Source organism: Myodes glareolus, chromosome 4 (genome assembly GCF_982192425.1).
Source record: "Myodes glareolus chromosome 4, mMyoGla1.1, whole genome shotgun sequence".
Lineage (NCBI taxonomy): Eukaryota > Metazoa > Chordata > Mammalia > Rodentia > Cricetidae > Myodes > Myodes glareolus.
The window spans coordinates 31,622,065-31,640,099 of record NC_142029.1 but is presented as its reverse complement, the minus strand read 5'-3'; the positions used below and the strand labels follow the sequence as shown (position 1 = coordinate 31,640,099).

The 18,035-nt window shown below is 42.2% G+C and overlaps 1 protein-coding gene across 3 annotated transcripts in view; it reads right to left on the bottom strand.

Moving 5' to 3' along the window:
* Window positions 1–18,035, bottom strand: part of Nedd4 (NEDD4 E3 ubiquitin protein ligase) — a 96,111-nt gene that overhangs the window by 69,342 nt on the left and 8,734 nt on the right. For all 3 annotated transcript variants that reach the window (XM_085689356.2, XM_085689352.2, XM_085689353.2), the window contains exons 4-6: window positions 12,085–12,163; window positions 11,950–11,988; window positions 1,081–1,134 (exon numbers count right to left, since the gene is read on the bottom strand). In XM_085689356.2, coding sequence (XP_085545482.1) covers window positions 1,081–1,134; window positions 11,950–11,988; window positions 12,085–12,163 — 172 coding nt within the window. The remainder of the gene's footprint in view (window positions 1–1,080; window positions 1,135–11,949; window positions 11,989–12,084; window positions 12,164–18,035) is intronic.

Sequence of the window (18,035 nt, the reverse complement as noted above, 5' to 3'; positions counted from 1 at the left end):
ACTCTGTCTCAAAAACAAAAGAACAAGGGCAGTAAGGTCTGGCTCTGCTTTGGCTTTGGGAATGGAGCCCATCCTCTCAGTGTGCACAGGCTTGCAGAAAAGTGGGATGAGAGAGGGATAGAGTCTCCTCTGCATGCTGTGATTACCATTAATGAATAAAGAAACTGCTCTGGACCTATAGCAGGGCAGAGTTTAGCCAGGCGGGGAAAACTAAACTGGACGCTGGGAGGAAGAAGGGCGGAGTCAGGGTGAAGATATGTAGTCCCCATGGACACAGAAGCCAATAAGCCAGACACCTGGTGATACACAGATTACTAGAAATGAGTTAAATTAAGATGTAAGAGTTAGCTAATAAGAAGTTAGAGCTAATCGTATAAATAATATAGTTTCTGTGTGGTTACTTCAGGACTGAGCTGCTGAGCAGCCGGGAACCAACAAGTGGCCTTCTTACAACAGGTAAACTCCAGAAAAATTACCATCGGAGCTGCATTTTAGTCCCAGTGCCTGTATAAAAGGATGGGTGCAGTGGTGCACACTTGTAAATCTAGCACTGGAAGATAGGAGGTGGAACTGGGCAAGTTTCAGGACACTCAGAAGTATAGCTAGCCTTGTCTACCTAGCAAAGCTCCAAGCCTATAGGACCCTGTCTCATAATAAAAAAGTTGTGTGGCTCCTAAGGACTGACAGCGGAGGTTGTTCTATGACCTCCACTGAAACTGGAGGGGACACACACTCACTCACACACAGGGGGGTGGGGGGAACAGGGCACTGTAACACTGTGCACGTATATACAACTGCGGAGAGTGTAGGAAACAGCAGACGTGGCATGGAAAACAGAAGAGGGGCTTCCCCTCCTCCGTCTTCTGCCACACAGGCTGTGAGAGAAACTTTACAGTCTAGACAGCCAAGAGAGCAGCTTAGGAACAGAGTGGAATGGAAGGATCAACTCCAGGAAAGAGGAAAGAAAAACACTGCATCTCCATAAGCAGCCCTTCCACCTCTCGGTTCCCAGGCTCCTGAACCCTCCTCTCCCACCACTCTCCTGCATCCTTCACACTCATGCAGCATGACTCGACTTACCAACCGATTTTCATCAAACACTTCGAAAAGAAGCCGGTGCTGCTGTGGAAGGACCTAAGTGAAAGAAACAGTCTTTCTTTAGCACCACGGATATCGAGCCACAGAAGCCAAGAAACATCTTCAAAATGTGGCAGCTTGGTAACCCAGTTATGCAGTTAAATTACACAGATAGGCCGGACTCACGTCACCCATGGTCTCCTGAGTTCAAACACTTTTGTTGTTGCAACAATATGTAGAATTTTTCAAAGCTAATGTCTTCCATTTTTGCTGAAATATTCCAATAGTTAAAATCTACTTAATATCAAACATAAACAAAACTATTTTTTTTAATAAACCAGAGGTGATGTTATATAAAAATACATTTAGGCAGGGCATGATGGTGCATACCTTTAACCCCAACACTCTGGAGCAGAGGCACACAAATCTTTGTGAGTTCTTGGCTGGCCTGGTATACAAGATAAGTCCCAGGCCAACCGGGGCTACACAGTGAGACTCTGTCTCAAAAAGCAAACAAAAAATGTATTTAAAGGAGTTCAGTGGATACAGTACTCGCTATGCAAGCATGACGTCCTGGACACTATACTTACACAGACTAGGATCCCTTTATAGGACACGATGACACTCACAGTGGGATGAATCTTCCTGAATCAATCAATCATCAAGACAATCTCCCACAAACATGCCCACAAGCCAGCCCAATCTAGATAATCTCTCATTGAGACCCCTTCCCAAGTGACTTTAGATTGTATGGGGGTGGGTGCTTAGAGACAGAGTTTCTCTGTGAATCCTTGGCTATTCTAGAACTCACTCCATAGGCCAGTCTGGCCTCAAACTCAGTGGTCCTCCTGATTCTGCCCCCAAGTGCTGGGATGAAAGAAAGGTGTGTGTCACCACTGTGTGGCAGACTTTACGTTGTATTAAGTTGGCAAAAATAACCATCACATCAGTCAAAGAACAAAGTATTAAAAATGAAGGGGGCCCCTTCTACAAATAAGAGCGTGTTTCATGTAATATCCTTACCTCTGGATGGTCACACAGCTACACATACACAAACACACACACACACACACACACACACACGACTTGAGCTCTCTTTGTATCTGATTTCAGAAAGGTAGTCAGCTCACAAAATATAAACAGCAACCAAAACCATAAAATGTAATCTCTGAATGTATATGCATTTTATATACAAAAGCAATGTGAAGTTTTTCATTTTATAACTGCTAAGTATGATGAGGTCATCAGAAATCATAGCTGTTAGGGGCTGGAAAGTGCTTCAGTGGTTGAGAGCACTCGATGCTCTGCCAGGACTCCAGTTCAGTTTCCGGCAACACGTGGCAACTTACAACTGCCGTAACTCCAGTTCCATGGATACAGCACCCTCTTCTGGCCTTGCAGGCTACTGCGTGGTATACACAAACGTACACAGGCTCACCCACATCCACGTAAGTAAAATAATAAAAGTAGAAATAAATCATAGATGCTTCCCAAAGGGAAGGAAGTAGATGAGGTAACAAAAGAAAACTAGAAGCAGCATCCTTAGAGATGTGTAGGACACTTACAAGCATAAAACAAATGCAAACCAGTACACTAGAGAATGAGAGTTTCCAGAGAGCAAGGGCTGTTGGACTCAAATAGAAATGTTTTAAGGTGAACTTGTGGTGGTCTCCCAAAATACAGAAGAAAATGAAAAGCTGAAGAAGAAAAATAATAATAAAGAAGAGGAGTTGGGGGGCTGGTGAGATGGCTCAGTGGTTAAGAGCACTGACTGCTCCTCCAGAGGACCTGGGTTCAATTCCCAGCACCCACATGGCAGCTCGCAGCTGTCTGTAAATCCAGTTCAAGAGAATCTGACATCATTATACCAACGTGCATGAAATAAAGTTAAATAAAGTTTTTTTTAAAAAAAAAAAAAGAAGAAGAAGAGGAGTTGGGGATTTAGCTTGAGCAAGGCCCTGGGTTTTGTCCTAAACTGGGGCTATGGGGCGGGGGAGAATAACAAAAGCCTGGCCATGGTGGTGCAAACCTTTAATCACAACACTCGGGAAGAAGAAGGCAGATCTCTGAGTTTGAAGCCAGCTTGGTCTACAGAGCAAGTTCCGGGACAGTCAAGGCTATAGAGAGAAACTCTGTCTTAAAAAAAAAAAAAAAAAGGAAAGAAAAAGAGAAAAGAGAAAAAGGAAGAGAAAGAAAGACTTTCTGAATAGAATAGATTCTAATCAAAGAATTAAGTCTTACTAATCTAAAACAAGGACTAGGCAAAATATAATATGTGCACCTGTGCTGTATGCACGTGTGCATATGTGTATGCAAATGTGCTTACCTATTCCATGTCTGTGGAGGTCAGAAGTGGATGTCAGGTACCTTCTTCAACCACTTATTTTTTGAGAAAGGATCTCTCGCCGAATCTGCAACTCCCCATTTTAGTCAGGCTGATCAGCTATCAGGCTGTTTATGCCCCTAGCACTGGGGTTCCAGGGATATGTCATTGTACGTGGCAATAATTATATTTATAAATGGTCTTATTGTGTCTATTTACATGTTTGAACTGTGGCTCTGCTATGTTGGACCGACTAATCTCAATATCCTAGGTTCATGTGATCTTGCTGCCTCAGCTCCTGAATAGTTGATTGCAGCCCAAGCTGGCCTTGAACTTCTGATCCTCTGATCCTCCTGGCTCCACCTTATACCTCATCCTCTACCTGACACCATCAAACCAGGTTTACCTTACATTGTACATGTATATATAAGTAACTACACTAGAGCCTTGACTTTCTCTCCCAGCCCCAAGCACCTACATTTTTATACCCTGGACTTCTAGGAAAAGTTTTCTGGGTTACAGAAAGAACTCAGTCAGTAAAATGCTTGGATGCATGCATGAGGACCTAGACTCACTCCCTAGAAGCCATGCCAAAGAGCCAGTCTGGTAAGGTGTGCTTCCAATTCCAGCACAGGGCAAAGGAAACAGGCAGATCCCTGGGACTCAGTGACCAGCCAACCTAGCCTAACTGTACACTGTAAGCCAGGGACAGATCCTTTCCCAATGAAAAAGGGATGCCTAAGAAACAATACCCGAGATTGTCCTTTGGTCTCTAGACACATGTTGTGCACATGTACTAACACACAAAGTGGTGGGGGAAAGCAAAATCTGTTGACCCACCAAGGGACATTAGCTTCAGGAATCTCTTAAATTCTCTCCTACCAACCTAGGTGGTACTGGTATCTATAAGAGATATGAGAAGTCACATTTAAGTGACATTTTCTGATTTTGTGGATTCATGAAGATGTCAGACTAAAGACTTGAAATCATTTGGGACAGATTGGCAACTAGAACTGGACATAAACTCAGTGGTACAGTGCTTGCCTAGCATTTTCAAAACTGAAGATTCAATCCCCAGCAACACACACCTCCACCAGAACGACCATCAGTCCACTGTGGGCAGTACCATTCCCTAGGCTGGGTACCTGAACTAAAGAAAGCAGTACAAAGTCAGATGAGAAGAGACAGCACGGCTACTTCATTTCTCTCAGCTCCTGAACATGGATTTTATGTGAACAGCTATTCGAGGTGGAAGCCAAATTACTCCCCCCACCCAAGCTACTTTTGGTCAGGGTGGTTGATCGCAGCAATGGAAATGAAACTAGAACACTAACAATACTCAGTTCTATTCTGTCATCGTCCACATCTGGTTTTGGTAACACAGCACTGCTGGCCCCGTGTATGCTGAAACTGTGGGATGTTCCTTCCTCTTCAATTTTTCACCAGACACTGGTTGAATGTGTGACAGAAGTTAACAGTGGAACTACTGGGATCGAACTCTTCGCTGAATGCTTTTAACTTAAAGCTCAATTTCTTTAAGAGATACAGGACTATCTGGACAACTAATTTCTCTCTAAGTTTTGATAGTTTGTATCTTAAAGTAACTGGCCCACTTCACCTAAATTAACAAATGTATGGGTGGAGAACCGCCAGCTGGCATCCCATGTCATCTATGTTTACACTGGTGAAGAAATAAGGACATTTCCGTACAAGCAATTCACAATCATCAAGACAGTGTTACAGAAGATGCTTCAAGGAACACCTTACATAAGAGGTGGAAAGAGAGTCACTCATAAGAGCATAGGAAAAGCTGGGAGGGGGTGGTACATGCCTATAATCCCAGCACTTGGGAGTCTGAGGCAGCGAGATCTCTGTAAATTTGAGGCCAGCTTGGTATACAGAGCTAGTTCCAGGTAGCTAGGGCTATTAGACAGAGAAACCCTGTCTCAAGAGCACAGGAAAGAATATTGTCAAGAGAGAACTAGATGAACAAAGGAGAGCTAGGAAGGAATCCATCATGTCCAACATGGTAACTAGGGAGATCCTGATACGAACAGGAAAAGAAAAGAACAAACAGCAATCCAACCAACCACAAAAACAACCTTAAAATTACAGGACTCAGTTACAGGTCACTCTATTACGACCTTAAATATAACTGGCTTCAATTCAACAATAATGAGACACAGACTGGCTTAGTGGTTTTAAAAACTAGATCTAGGGCTGGAAAGATGGCTCAAAGGTTAAGAGCATTGACTGGTCTTCCAGAGGGCCTGAGTTCAATTCCCAGTGACCACATGGTGACTCACAACCAACTATAATAAAATCTGATGCCCTCTTCTGGCGTGCAGGCAAACATGCAAACAGAACACTCAACACTATACATAATAAATAAATAAATCTTCAAAAAAAAAAACCAAACATAATAAATAAATAAATCTTAAAAAAAAACAACCTAAATCTAATGGTCTGTTTCTTAAACAAACAAACAAACGCCCACGTCCTTCATGAAACCAAGGATGGGGCACAGTCTACTGAGTGAGATGAAACAGTCCGGAAGCTGACAGTTCTTCCAGTGTCTGACAAGGTAAACTTTGCACCAAAATTAGTCAGCATTTTTCAAAGATGACTACATATTAAAAAAGGGAATAATTCATCAAGGAGATGTAATACTTGTAAATATATTTACAGCAAAGACCGAAGTTCTCGATTCTACAAAACAAACACAAAGGACATAAACTGTCAGACAGTAATAGTGGGCGATTTGGTCACTATTGAACCCTCACCTCTGGAAACATTGTCCAAACTAAAAATCAACACAGATAGCTCAGAGTTAAACTCTACCACTGATCAAATTGACTTAGCTGATATCTACCGGATATTCTGTCCAAAAGATACAGGATACACATTTTTTCTCAGCAGCCCATGGAATCATATCTAAAATAAAGCACATTCTAGGCCATGAATCCAGACTTACCAAATACAAAAGAATCAATATAACCTCTTGCATCTTATCAGCCATAGTGCAATTAAACTAGAAATCAGCAGCAAAAACACACAGAGCGATTACACAAACACTCGGAGAGACTCTAGAATAACCACTGTATCACTGAAGAAATCAGAAAGCATCTGGAGTCAAGTGAAAATGAAAGTACACTTTATTAGAACCTTTGGGGTGCAACTAGGGCAAGTCTAAGAGGAAAGTTTACAGGTAGGAGTGCTTACATTAAAGAGTGGGGTCTCATTTGGCTCAGTGGCTAAGAGCACTTGCTGCTCTTTCAGGACCCAAGCTCAGTTCCTAGCACCCACATCAGGTGGCTCACATGTGGTTGTAACTCCAGCTCCAGGGAATCCTCTGGCCCATTCAATTTCCCATAGATACCTACTCATAATTTAAAATAATAAAAATAAATCTTTTCTTGAAACTCATAAAGAGCCTGCTGAGATGGGCAGCGCAGCAGACAGAAGGGTAGGTCTGACAATCTGGCTTTGATCTCAGGTGGCAGGAGAGCACTAACTCCCGAGTTGTCCTCTGACTGTCACAGCACACCTACAGTGTGGAAGGCACATGCTCATGCTCTCACACGCGCACACACACACACACACACACAAATAAGTAAATAAACATTTTTTAAATCAGAAAGATCTGAAACAAACTCATAATTCAACAAAAATTTGGTACAAAATGGATAAATTTCTAGGCATATCTGATCTGCTATTATTAAATCATAAAGATTTAATAATACTCAAAGTCATGTAATCAAGAGTGAAGGGCGATAAACAGTCACCCACAAAGACAGTCCAGAACAAGACAGACCCACTGATGGATTCAGACAAACCTTTAAGGAAAGTCAACATCAGTGTTTCTCAGTCTGTTCTATAAAGTAGGCAGGGAGGGAACACCACCAAACTCATTCTACAAGGGCCAGTGCTATCCCAACACCAAATCCAGAAAAGGATGAAACAAAGGAAGTTATAGATCAATTCTGCAATGAATATAGACAGATAGGCAGACACACACAGCACACATACACCTCTAAAATTTCTATAAACCAAATTCAAGAATACGACAAAAAGGTGCACCATGGCCAGGCTGATTTCATTCTAGGGATACATGCTTAGTTCAAAATGTGCAAATCAATGTGCTTCATCAGAACATACACGCAGACCTAAGGGTAGAAATCATATACAATCAATGAACATACACAGGGCTAATGGCAGAAATCATGTGATCATTTCAACCAATGCAGAAAGGCCTCTGGCAAGGTTCCCTGAAGAAATGGCTAGGAGAAAGAAGATACCCTAACATAATAAAGGCTGTCACAACAAAACTACAGCCAACATTACGCTAAACTGATAGCATAGTCTCTAAAATCCTGAGTGAGACACAGGTGCCCACTTTCTACTCTTAACTCTGTTTAGAGCTAGAAGTCTCAGCTCCATCAGTAAGAGGAAGAAAGAAAAGGTGAACGGTGAAGAAGTCAAACTGTGGCTCCTTGCAGGTTGACTGTCCATTATCTAAAAGGCCCTGAAAAGTTCATCAGAAAATTCTTAAAGCTGGTTAACACTTCATCAAAGCAGCAGCTACAAAAATCAACATGCAAAAACCAGTAGATTTGCTAGATGCCAGCAGAAAATGTTTTTTTTAAAAAAAAAATGAATAAAAAGAAAAAAAAACCCCTGTGGAGCTAGAGAGAGCTGGCTCAGCAGTTAAGAGCATGTGTTGCTCTTGCAGAACCTGGGTCCAGTTCCCAGTACCTCCATGGTAGATCAAAATGAGTTTCAGAGGATTCCAGTGCCTTCTTTTGACCTGGGGCACCAGGCACACATGTCCTTTACATGCATACATGCAAGGAAAACACTCAAACACATAAATTGAAATAAATAGATCTAACCAAAACAATTTAAATACCCATGAGGTAAAAGTCCTCTACAATGAAAAGTTCAAGACACTGAAGACACTAGAAAATGGAAAAAAAATTGCCATGTTCAAAGACCAGAGACGTAATGTTGTGAAAAATGGCTGTTACTAAAAGCAATCTTCAAAAATCAATCCCAGCCCCATCAAATGAAATTCTTCACAGAACTAGAAAAAAAAAATCCACGTGGAAATAAAAAGACTTCAAACAGCTAAATCAATCCTACACCGAAGGAATAATGTTACATAAGAGATCATCATGGTGCTGGCACCTAAGCAGGTATGCAGGCAAGGGAATGGATCAGACGACTACACCCACACAAAGAGCCACCCAATGTCTGACTAGACGGTTGAAAACATCCTCTGGAGAGAGCAGTTGCGTTAATCCTGGGTGGACTCTCAAAGCAGAACAATGAAACCAGGCCCTTATCTCCTGTCTCGTGCAAAAATCAATTCAAAAATCCATTACAGACCTAACACAAAGTGCAAAAACTGCCCAGGGAATATACTTCAAGGTACAGGCATAGGCCAGGATCTTCTGGTGCTGATAAAGATGCTAAGTATGTAAGAAATAATCAAAACTTTTGACAAATGGGATTCTATGATGTTAAAAAGCTTCTGCACAGGAAAGAACACCATTGCCAGAGTGAAGAGATCTGTAGAGTGGGTAAAATGTGTGTCAGCCACATGTCAGATGACACTGAAAACTCACACATGGAGCCCCAGAAAATTAAACTCCAAAAGAATCAACTCGTCCAGCCAGAAAGTAGGAAGAGATCTTAAGGGGAGTGGGACACAGAAAAGGCACTAGAAACCCTGCATTCAGAAAGCAGAAAGGGAAAAGGGAGAGTAACTGGGAAAAGGAAGGGTACCAGCTGGGCAGGGGCAGGGAGTGCCAAGGAAGGCCGTGGAGGATAAAAGAAAACACGGAACGATGACACATGTTTGAACACACCACTATGGAATGATTTATTTTGTATGCTAACCTAAAAAATTAATTTAAAAAAAGATTGTCCTATATTCTGAAGTCATCAAGGATATTTTTATAGTCAATTTTCACATTTTCTTGTGGTTAAAAAGCAAGAATAACAAATAATCTCAAGACAAGTAGAGATGAAGACGAAAAGAAGAATTTTAGTTTTTAGTTCATTCCTTTCTGTAACATCTTTATGTTAGTGCTTTCATGGAAGTAAATGAATCAAAAATAAAAAAATTGCTTTTAATCTACACAGAGAAGCGCTGTATCTAAAAACCAAAATACACAAATTAATAAAACTACAAAAAAGACAAATCAGCATTCATCAAAACCATGACTGCCATTATGACGCCAATGAGAAGTGAATACTACAGAAGGGCGGAGTAAGGCATGGTGACACACACCTCTAATCCCAGCACTCAGGAGCCTGAGTGACATCCTCTCTCAAAAAAAGAGAGAGAGAAGCAATGTACAAAGGAAATTTTTGTACATTGGAAAATGCACAAACTTCTGAGCAAAATACAGTAAGGAAAGTAATAATAAATTTTAAATAAGTAACTGAGCCACTTGGGAGGACTCTGAACATTCCTGAGCCATACACATGCCAAGGAAACCATCCAAGGCAGCCTCTGGCTGAAAGAGTAAAACCAAGTTAGTTTCACTTTTCTCCAAATGGCTCTAACCAAGTCTGTGCCATTTCTTCAAGAATCCAAAGTCTAAGACCAGTTTTAAATGCTGGTCCTGCAATGCTGAGTGGGGGAGGAGAGCTGTCTCTCACCATGGACACCAGAAGCACTCTGCTGGTGCTGGACCTTCAGAGAGGCTCCTGCGTCCATCCTCAGCAAGTGCTTCCCTTCGGTCTCCCTGCATGAGAACTGAAGAAACCGCATAAACCTTGGCCTGTCCAATGCAGACAGGAGGCTTCTTGTCCCTGACTGAAACCGTGTGTCCCACAGCTGCAGCCACACACATTTTTTTCCTCGTTTCAATAAAACAAAACAAATATTTACCCAGAAGAGCATTGCACCAAGGGGAGGAGATCAGAGGAGCCTGGCAGAGGAGTCATGGTGACCTTGGGTGTGAGCTAGGTCAGACAGGTGAAGAGCACATTGGAGAAGCAGAGATAAAATGGGAAAATGTTTTTTTAAGAACACTGGTCAGGCGGTGGTGGCACACGGCTTTAATCCCAGCATTTGGGAGGCAGAGTTTAAGGCCAGCCTGGTCTACAGAGTGAGTTCCAGGAGAGCCTGGGGTGTTATACAGAGAAACCGTCTTGAAAAGCCATTTAAAAAACAAATAAACAAAAGAACATAGGCCACATGTGAGTTCACAGGCAATGGGGAAACTGAGGCAGGAAAATTATTTTAATTAAAATACAAGCAGGAAGGATTCCGCCAAGAGATTACAAGAATGCACCTCCAACCTGCATGGAATGGTAAGGACTTGAGAAACAGGTCCCTCAGAGTCTCCTGAGAGCTAGGGTAAAGGGGCTGCAATCTGAGGTGGAGCGAGAAGGCTGGCAGGTCACGAAAGGGCGTGCAAGAGCAGCGTCTACCGAGCCACAGTCCCCACAGCAGTCTCCACGCCCACGGCTCTGTGAAGTGGAGGAAGAGCACTGAATCTGCTTCACTTGAGTTGATGAGGACGAGGCGGTCCCAGCCTCACGATCATCTCTCACCACTATCACCTCACAATTATTTCTCACAGTAAGATTAGCAGTCGTACCTCTTCAGAGGGTTCCTAATTTTAACTCTCTTTTAAAAGATATGTTCAGTTTTACTTTAGGTGTATAAGTACATGTGTGCCTGGCACACTCAGAGCTGAGAACAGAGCACTGGATCCCCTGGAACTGGAGTGACAGCTGGCTCTGAGCCACCACACGGGTGCTGGGAATTGAACAGCACCCTTCTGCAAAACCAACAAGTGCTCTTGACCTCTGAGACATCTCTCCAACCCCTAATTTTAACTCTCCTTAAAATTTTTGCTGGGGCTAGGCAGTGGTGGTGCACGCCTTTAATCCCAGCACTTGGGAGGCAGAGGCAGAACTCACAGAACTCTCTGTGAGTTCGAGGCCAGCCTGGTCTACAAGAGCTAGTGACAGGACAGGCTCTAAAAGCTACACTGAGAAACCCTGTCTCAAAAAAAACAAAAGAAAAAAAAATATTTTTGCTGGGTATCTGGGCATGGCCGCACAAACCTTTAACCCCAGCACTCAGAGAGCAGAGGTAGATAGAACTCTGTGAGTTCAAAGCCAGTCTGGTCAGATAGCTAGTCCCAGGCCAGCCACAGTTCACAGGGAGACCTTGTTTCAGAAAAAAAAAACCTTAAAATTTTCTTTTAAAAATTTTGGGCCCAGTGAAATGTCTTGGCAGGTTAAAAAAAATTTTATGCAAGCATTGGAGCTTGAGTTTGGGGACCCACAAAAAGGGGGAAGGACAGAGCCAAGTTCAGGATTGTTTTCTGACCTCCACGTGTGTACTACGTCAAGTGCATGTCCTCACTCACACGTACATTACACGCACACATGAATAATAAACAAAATTCAAAACTCTAGGCAAATTCCAAGACGTATTTTAGAATATTGTAAACAAGTATTTAATATAACCTATGGAGAAAAAAATATTTTTTCTTTTATAATAAAATAAAATGCATACTTACTCTGAACAGTATTTCTTCGTTCCATTTTGGATTCAAAGACTAAAAGACAATAAACATAGTATAATTTATTCTTTAATAATTTGTCATATAAAAACAAAGTTTATTAAAAACTTTCGGAAGCTGGCTAAATCTAACCTTTTTGATAGTTTTCGTCTGAACGCTGGTGAGGACTCCACTCATCGGGTCGTACAATGTCACTCTCACGTACGGGTCACTGTTAAAAACAAAGGCGTTAGCAGTAGCTCGGTCCAACTGTCCACATGATCAGATTTCCAGAGCTTTCCTTGTTAACAGTTGCTACTATTTTATTATTTCTATTACTTCGTATCCTTAAAATTCAGGGATCTGTACACAGGCTAAGTATTTGCAGAAACTTACATTTTGTTAAAAAGCTTATGTACCAAGTCAGTAAAACAGGCAAGGATTTAGAATGCAGATCTCTTACCCACGGTTCTGGTGTTCTACAAACTTTTTAGATATTTTAAAAATGTCTTTGATCCTTACTGTCCCTTTTGAACGCAGGTGGCTAATTGAGGGGTTGTAAAACTAGCTTTTCAAGACCACAACTGTTTCCAAACCATCTCACAGCATAAACCTTGTTTCATAGGAAAGGCCTGCACACACGTGGTACACATCAACTCACACAAAACATGCACAAATACACATAACTGAAAATGAATAAATCTTAAAATTTTAAGTCTTCAAACTAAGTTAAATCTTTAATTACATTAAAATAAGATGAACTGCAGTTAAAAATGATTACACCTTTCCAAGCACGGTGGGGCACACGTGTGTGTGTGTGTGTGTGTGATGTATGTAGGTTCCCTGGAGCTAGAGTTACAAAGCTCCCTGACAAGGTAGTGGGAACCAAACTCAGGTTCTCTGCAAGAAAAGCAAGTGCTCTTTACTGCTGAGCCATCTCTCCAGTCCGGGAACCCTACTAAAGGAAGACATGGAAGAGGACATCTTGTGACACATGGGCTTTGAAGAGCAAAGACCGAATGAGGACATCTTAGTCAAGCCACAGTCAAATCTCCCTTTCTCTCTGAGTATCACAGAGCTAGTGCTGACCCTTCCCACTACTTACTCTCCACCACTCCCCTTGTTTCCTCATAAACCTTCTCATTTTGATTTACAAAGCCCACTCCCAACACTGACACTAATTAGAACCCACCTCCTTCTGGTCCTGTGTGGGGCGGATTCACTTGTTCAGCGCCCTCCACCTCAGAAGCCCAAATCAGGGCACTTCACCAACTCCTTTATCCTCCGGTTTTCCCTTTGATCTAGTTTTTTGAGGTTTATCAATGCATTTTGACACTCCTCCGTTGCTGACTCCCCCTCCATCCTCTAGCAAAGTGGAACATGTTTTTTCTTCCTTTCTCAGCTAAACTTTACAAGAGAATGTTTGGTAATAACACTTAGACAGCAATTACTCCACATCAAACACTGTTCAAAACAGCTTTTGTGGATCACGGTCAGCTATTATTCTTTTCTCCAAGTTGTACAGGGGGATACTGGGGCTGAGCTACAGCACCTGCTCCACAGAAAACAGGTCTCAACCAACACAGTGACCCCCCTTCCTCCCTTCATGTCCATGGCTCTCTAGAACCACGAGGTCTAGTTCTGTCTCTGTCCTCAGATCTATTCTGAAAATGCTTTGAAACACTCATCTCTCAGTTCTTACACCATTCTAAATTCCTTTTTTCTTCTTCTCTTCCTGATGTGTTATTCGTAGCCCTGATGGCCTTAACCTCTCTGTGTAAGTGAGAAGGACCCTGACTCTCCTGCCTCATCTCAAGTGCTGGGATTACAGGCGTACAGCACCTCATCCAGTTCACTTGGTGCTGGATGGGACCAAACCCAGGACTTGGTGCATTCCAGGCAAGCTGACCTATGTCCTCAGCCCCTCTCTGTCTTTTCTATCATCTGCTAGTTTCATGGTGATATTCCCTGGCCTCCTGTTTTCTACATTTCCCTTCTAATTTTATCTATAGCTTTTACAACTAACTATATAATGTCAAATAAAAACTATAAAAATTGCTGGGCATGGTGACACTCACCTTTAATCCCAGCACTTAGGCACATCTCTGTGAGTTCAAGGCCAGCCTGATCTACATAGGAGCTCTAGGTCAGCCAGGGCTACACAGTGAGACCATATCAAAAGAGAAAAAGAAATCTAACTCTAACCTACCACACAAAGATTGTCATTTAGATATTTTATACTGTCTGTCCCATTCAGTGATTCTGCTCATTTTTAATTCAATATTTTATTTTATTACTATTGAGTTATATGACATAAAAGATAGTTAAAATTAAAGGTCTTGTCAGATGTGTGACTGCGTCTTGACTGGTATGAACATTTCCTCTGAGCTATCTCTTAGGTCTTTATGTATACAATTCATTGGTGATAGTCTGGGGTCAGCGAGAGGGCTCAGGGGGTAAAGGCCCTTGCCAAGAATGAAAACTTGAGCTCAATTCCCCCAGAATCCACATGGTGAAAGAGAGAACTGATTCATATGAACTGTCCTCTGGCCTTCATCTACATGCCATGGCATGGCATGTGCATATTTACACATACACAGAATAAATACAACAAGGCAGTCTTCTATTTCCTTCTTTTTCCTCAGTGTGGCTGATTTACATATTTACTTCCTGGGGACCACACAACGCAGTTAGTCAATAAATGAGCTCCCACTGAACCCACACTCAGTATGGAATGTGCAGACACGTCACAGCGACCATGGCTCAGGGACAGAACAACACCATGATACTCACGGCGGCTTGCTCTAAACTCCATCAGTTAGAACTCCGTGATAGAAATTAACGTGGGCTATATGTGCCCTGAACCCCAAAGTCCTCAGCCTGCAATGCCCTCACCTATATACACTAACACATACCTATACTCCGAGGGCCTCCCCTGTCCACTTCATTCTTCCCTCTGAGATCTATTAAGCTATAAACTGTTTCTGTGATTTTGGTTTTGAATGTATCTGGTTTAACAACTTTGACAGGCATGAGTGTTGTTATCGATTACTATAAAACTTTCTATCTTCCCTTTTATTCTGTCCAATTTTGAGCACTACATCTCCAACTTCTATTGACAGGCATATACCTATTTCCAACTATTACAGATTTCTGATGTTTTTATTATTATTGGCAAATATTTGGAAACAGTTTCATGTTGAACCCTTATTTCATCAGATTTCAATGTATTCACTTTAATTTTTATCCCAGTTTTGAATCCATTTTTCCCAACTTAGGTGTGTCACTGTATTTTAAGTATATCTTTCTTTAAAGAGTTGCTTCATTGTTTCTATGTACAGGCATGCAGTGCCTGCAGAAGCCAGAGAGGGCAGTGGATCTCCTGGAGCTGGAGTTATAGACAGTAGAGTCAGCTGATAGAAGTGCTGGAAACCAAACTCCAGTCTTCTAGAACTTTTAACCCTGAGCCGTCTCTTCAGCCCCTTAAGTTTTGCCAACACACCCTCTACTTCATGGCAGGCCCCTTCTGCACTTCCTGCCCCCATACATCCCTCACTACCAGGGATTCAATACAGACCACGCCAGCCCTGGATTTTTGAAGTTGTTACTATACAGCACAGGCTGGCCTAGAACTCACAATCCTACTGAAGGCTGGAATTACAGGAATGGGACACCATGTCTAAAGAATCTTACTTCCTAATTTATTGTAATAACCTCTACTTTGTGTTTCTTTCCGCTACTGTTTCTGGATACAAGTCAGCAACTCCTTATGTTTTCCTTTCCTTGTCCTGCCTCCTTTATTTAAAAAAATAATAATTTGTTTTGTACTGGCTTTTTAATTTTTTCAAGAACTTTATTTTTAAATTTTTGCTTTTACAGACAGGCACAGTAGAGCACACCTTTAACACCAACACTCAGGAAGCAGAGGCAGGGAGATCTCTGAGTTTGAGGACAGCCTGGTCTACAGAGCAAGTTCCAGGACATCCACGACTACAAAGAGAGACCCTGTCTTGAAACAAACAGACAAACAAATAAAGACCCAGAAACAAAATTTCTGCTTTTGCAAAACCTTTAATTCTTTGCATTACTGTGGATGATTTATTTATGTCTTCTACTACATACCCTTAATGACTCCCTTTACCTATGCATTCTATTACACCATTCTTCCATACAGGTTCACAGCAGACACACGGACAAGGTACAGCCCAGTCCTATAAGCTGTAACTGCCATGGGCATTCCTTTTATCTATAGTACAAATCCGTAAGACAAGGTTGTAAACCATGATTCCAATGAGCCCACTATATGGTCTTACAAGGAACCCAGGTTTGATTCCAGCACAAACACGGCAGCTCAAAACCATCTGTAACTGCAGTTACAGGAGATTCAACACCCTTGCTGACCTCTGCGGACATCAGGCACATACACATACATACACAAAGACAAAACACCCACACATATAAATCAAAATCTTAATTAAAAAAAAGTGTGGTTCTAAATATTTATTGTTTCTGATGCTCTTTTCCTTTCTGAGGATTTGAGTTTCCCTCTGGCATCAATTCTCTCCCACCAGGAGCAAGTTGCTTTAACATTTCTTCCTTAGAAAGACTTAAGTTATGCGGATGCATGTGGGTGCTGTGCCTGTGGAGGCCAGATGAGGGCGTCAGATCTCCTGGAGTTGGTCACAGGCAGTACACCGGAAACGGTCTTCTGTAGGATCAGTACAGGCTCCTAATTGCTGAGCCATCTCTCCAGCCCGATATTTTCGATAATAAAAAATTATATGTATCACTGATTTCACTTATTCTCTTTGTTTGTTTGTTTGTTTTTCCAGACAGTGTTTCACTGAGTATCCCTGGCTGTCCTGGAACTCACTCTGTAGACTAGAACTCAGAGACCCACCTGCCTCTGCCTCCCAAGAGCTGGGTTTAAGGCATGCACCGCCACTGCCTGGCTTGAACACTTACTCTTCAAAAATGTTTTATTTCATTATTTAGCTCTCCATCCTTTCTGCATCTTAGTTATGACAGATTGTTCCTTCATATCTATCATCTTCTAATTGCCACGAGACTCCTCTTGATGTAGGTTCAGTTCATCTTTGCTCTGCTTTGCTTTGCTCTGCTACCACAACCACCCAAGCATTTTAATTTCAAATACTGTACTTTAGCTGCAGAATTTTCCTTTTATTTTATTATTTATTTATTTTGGCCTCTACTTCATTCATGAGACTTGTAATGTTTTGACTAACAATGAGCATACAATTAACATACATTCTTTCTTTTCCTTTTTTTTTTTTTTTTTTCTTTTTTTCCCCTGAGACAGTGTCTCTCTATGTAGCCCTGGCTGTCCTGGAACTCATTCTGTAGACCAGGCAGGTTTCAAAATCAGAGATCTGCCGGCCTCTGCCTCCCGAGTACTGGGAACAAAGGCGTGCGCCAACACCTCCTGCTCACATATTCTTTATCGACTCAGTGTGTTCCACTTCCCTGGCTCTTTACAGAGCAGGTGATTCCATGCTGTACCATGGACACTGTAAGCTGAGCTACAGAGACTCTGGGTTCTGTGATTTTCCTCTGTTTATCTATCTTATTTGGACAAGGGTCACAAACTCTGTTGGGCAATGACTCTCTGCTCAGATCTTTTGACATCAGCTGAGAGTCCAGCTTCTTTTCTTGCAGAATCCTCACCACTGCCACTCTTACTTCAGATTCATTCCTGCCGTTTCTCCACCACAGGCCCCACCGCGCCAGATTTTCCGGCCTGAAGACAACCACTGCTCCAGTTTGTGATTCCATGCAGCTTCAGAGTTACTCTCCCCCTCCCCGCCAGACAGGGTTTCTCTGTGTAAATCTGGCTGTCCTGGAACTCCCTCTGCAGATCAGGCTGGCCTCGAACTCACAGAGCTCCACCTGCCTCTGCCTCCCAGGTGCTGGGACTGAAGGCACGCACCACCACCGCCCGGCTCAGACTAATTTCCGCAATGGGAAGGACTCTCCACTTCTTTTCTGCAGGTATGGATCTCTACTAGTATTGCCCTGCTCTGTTGAGCCTACGCTCAGAGAACCACTTTTTATATTGTATCCAGAGATGATGGTTGTTATCGGCT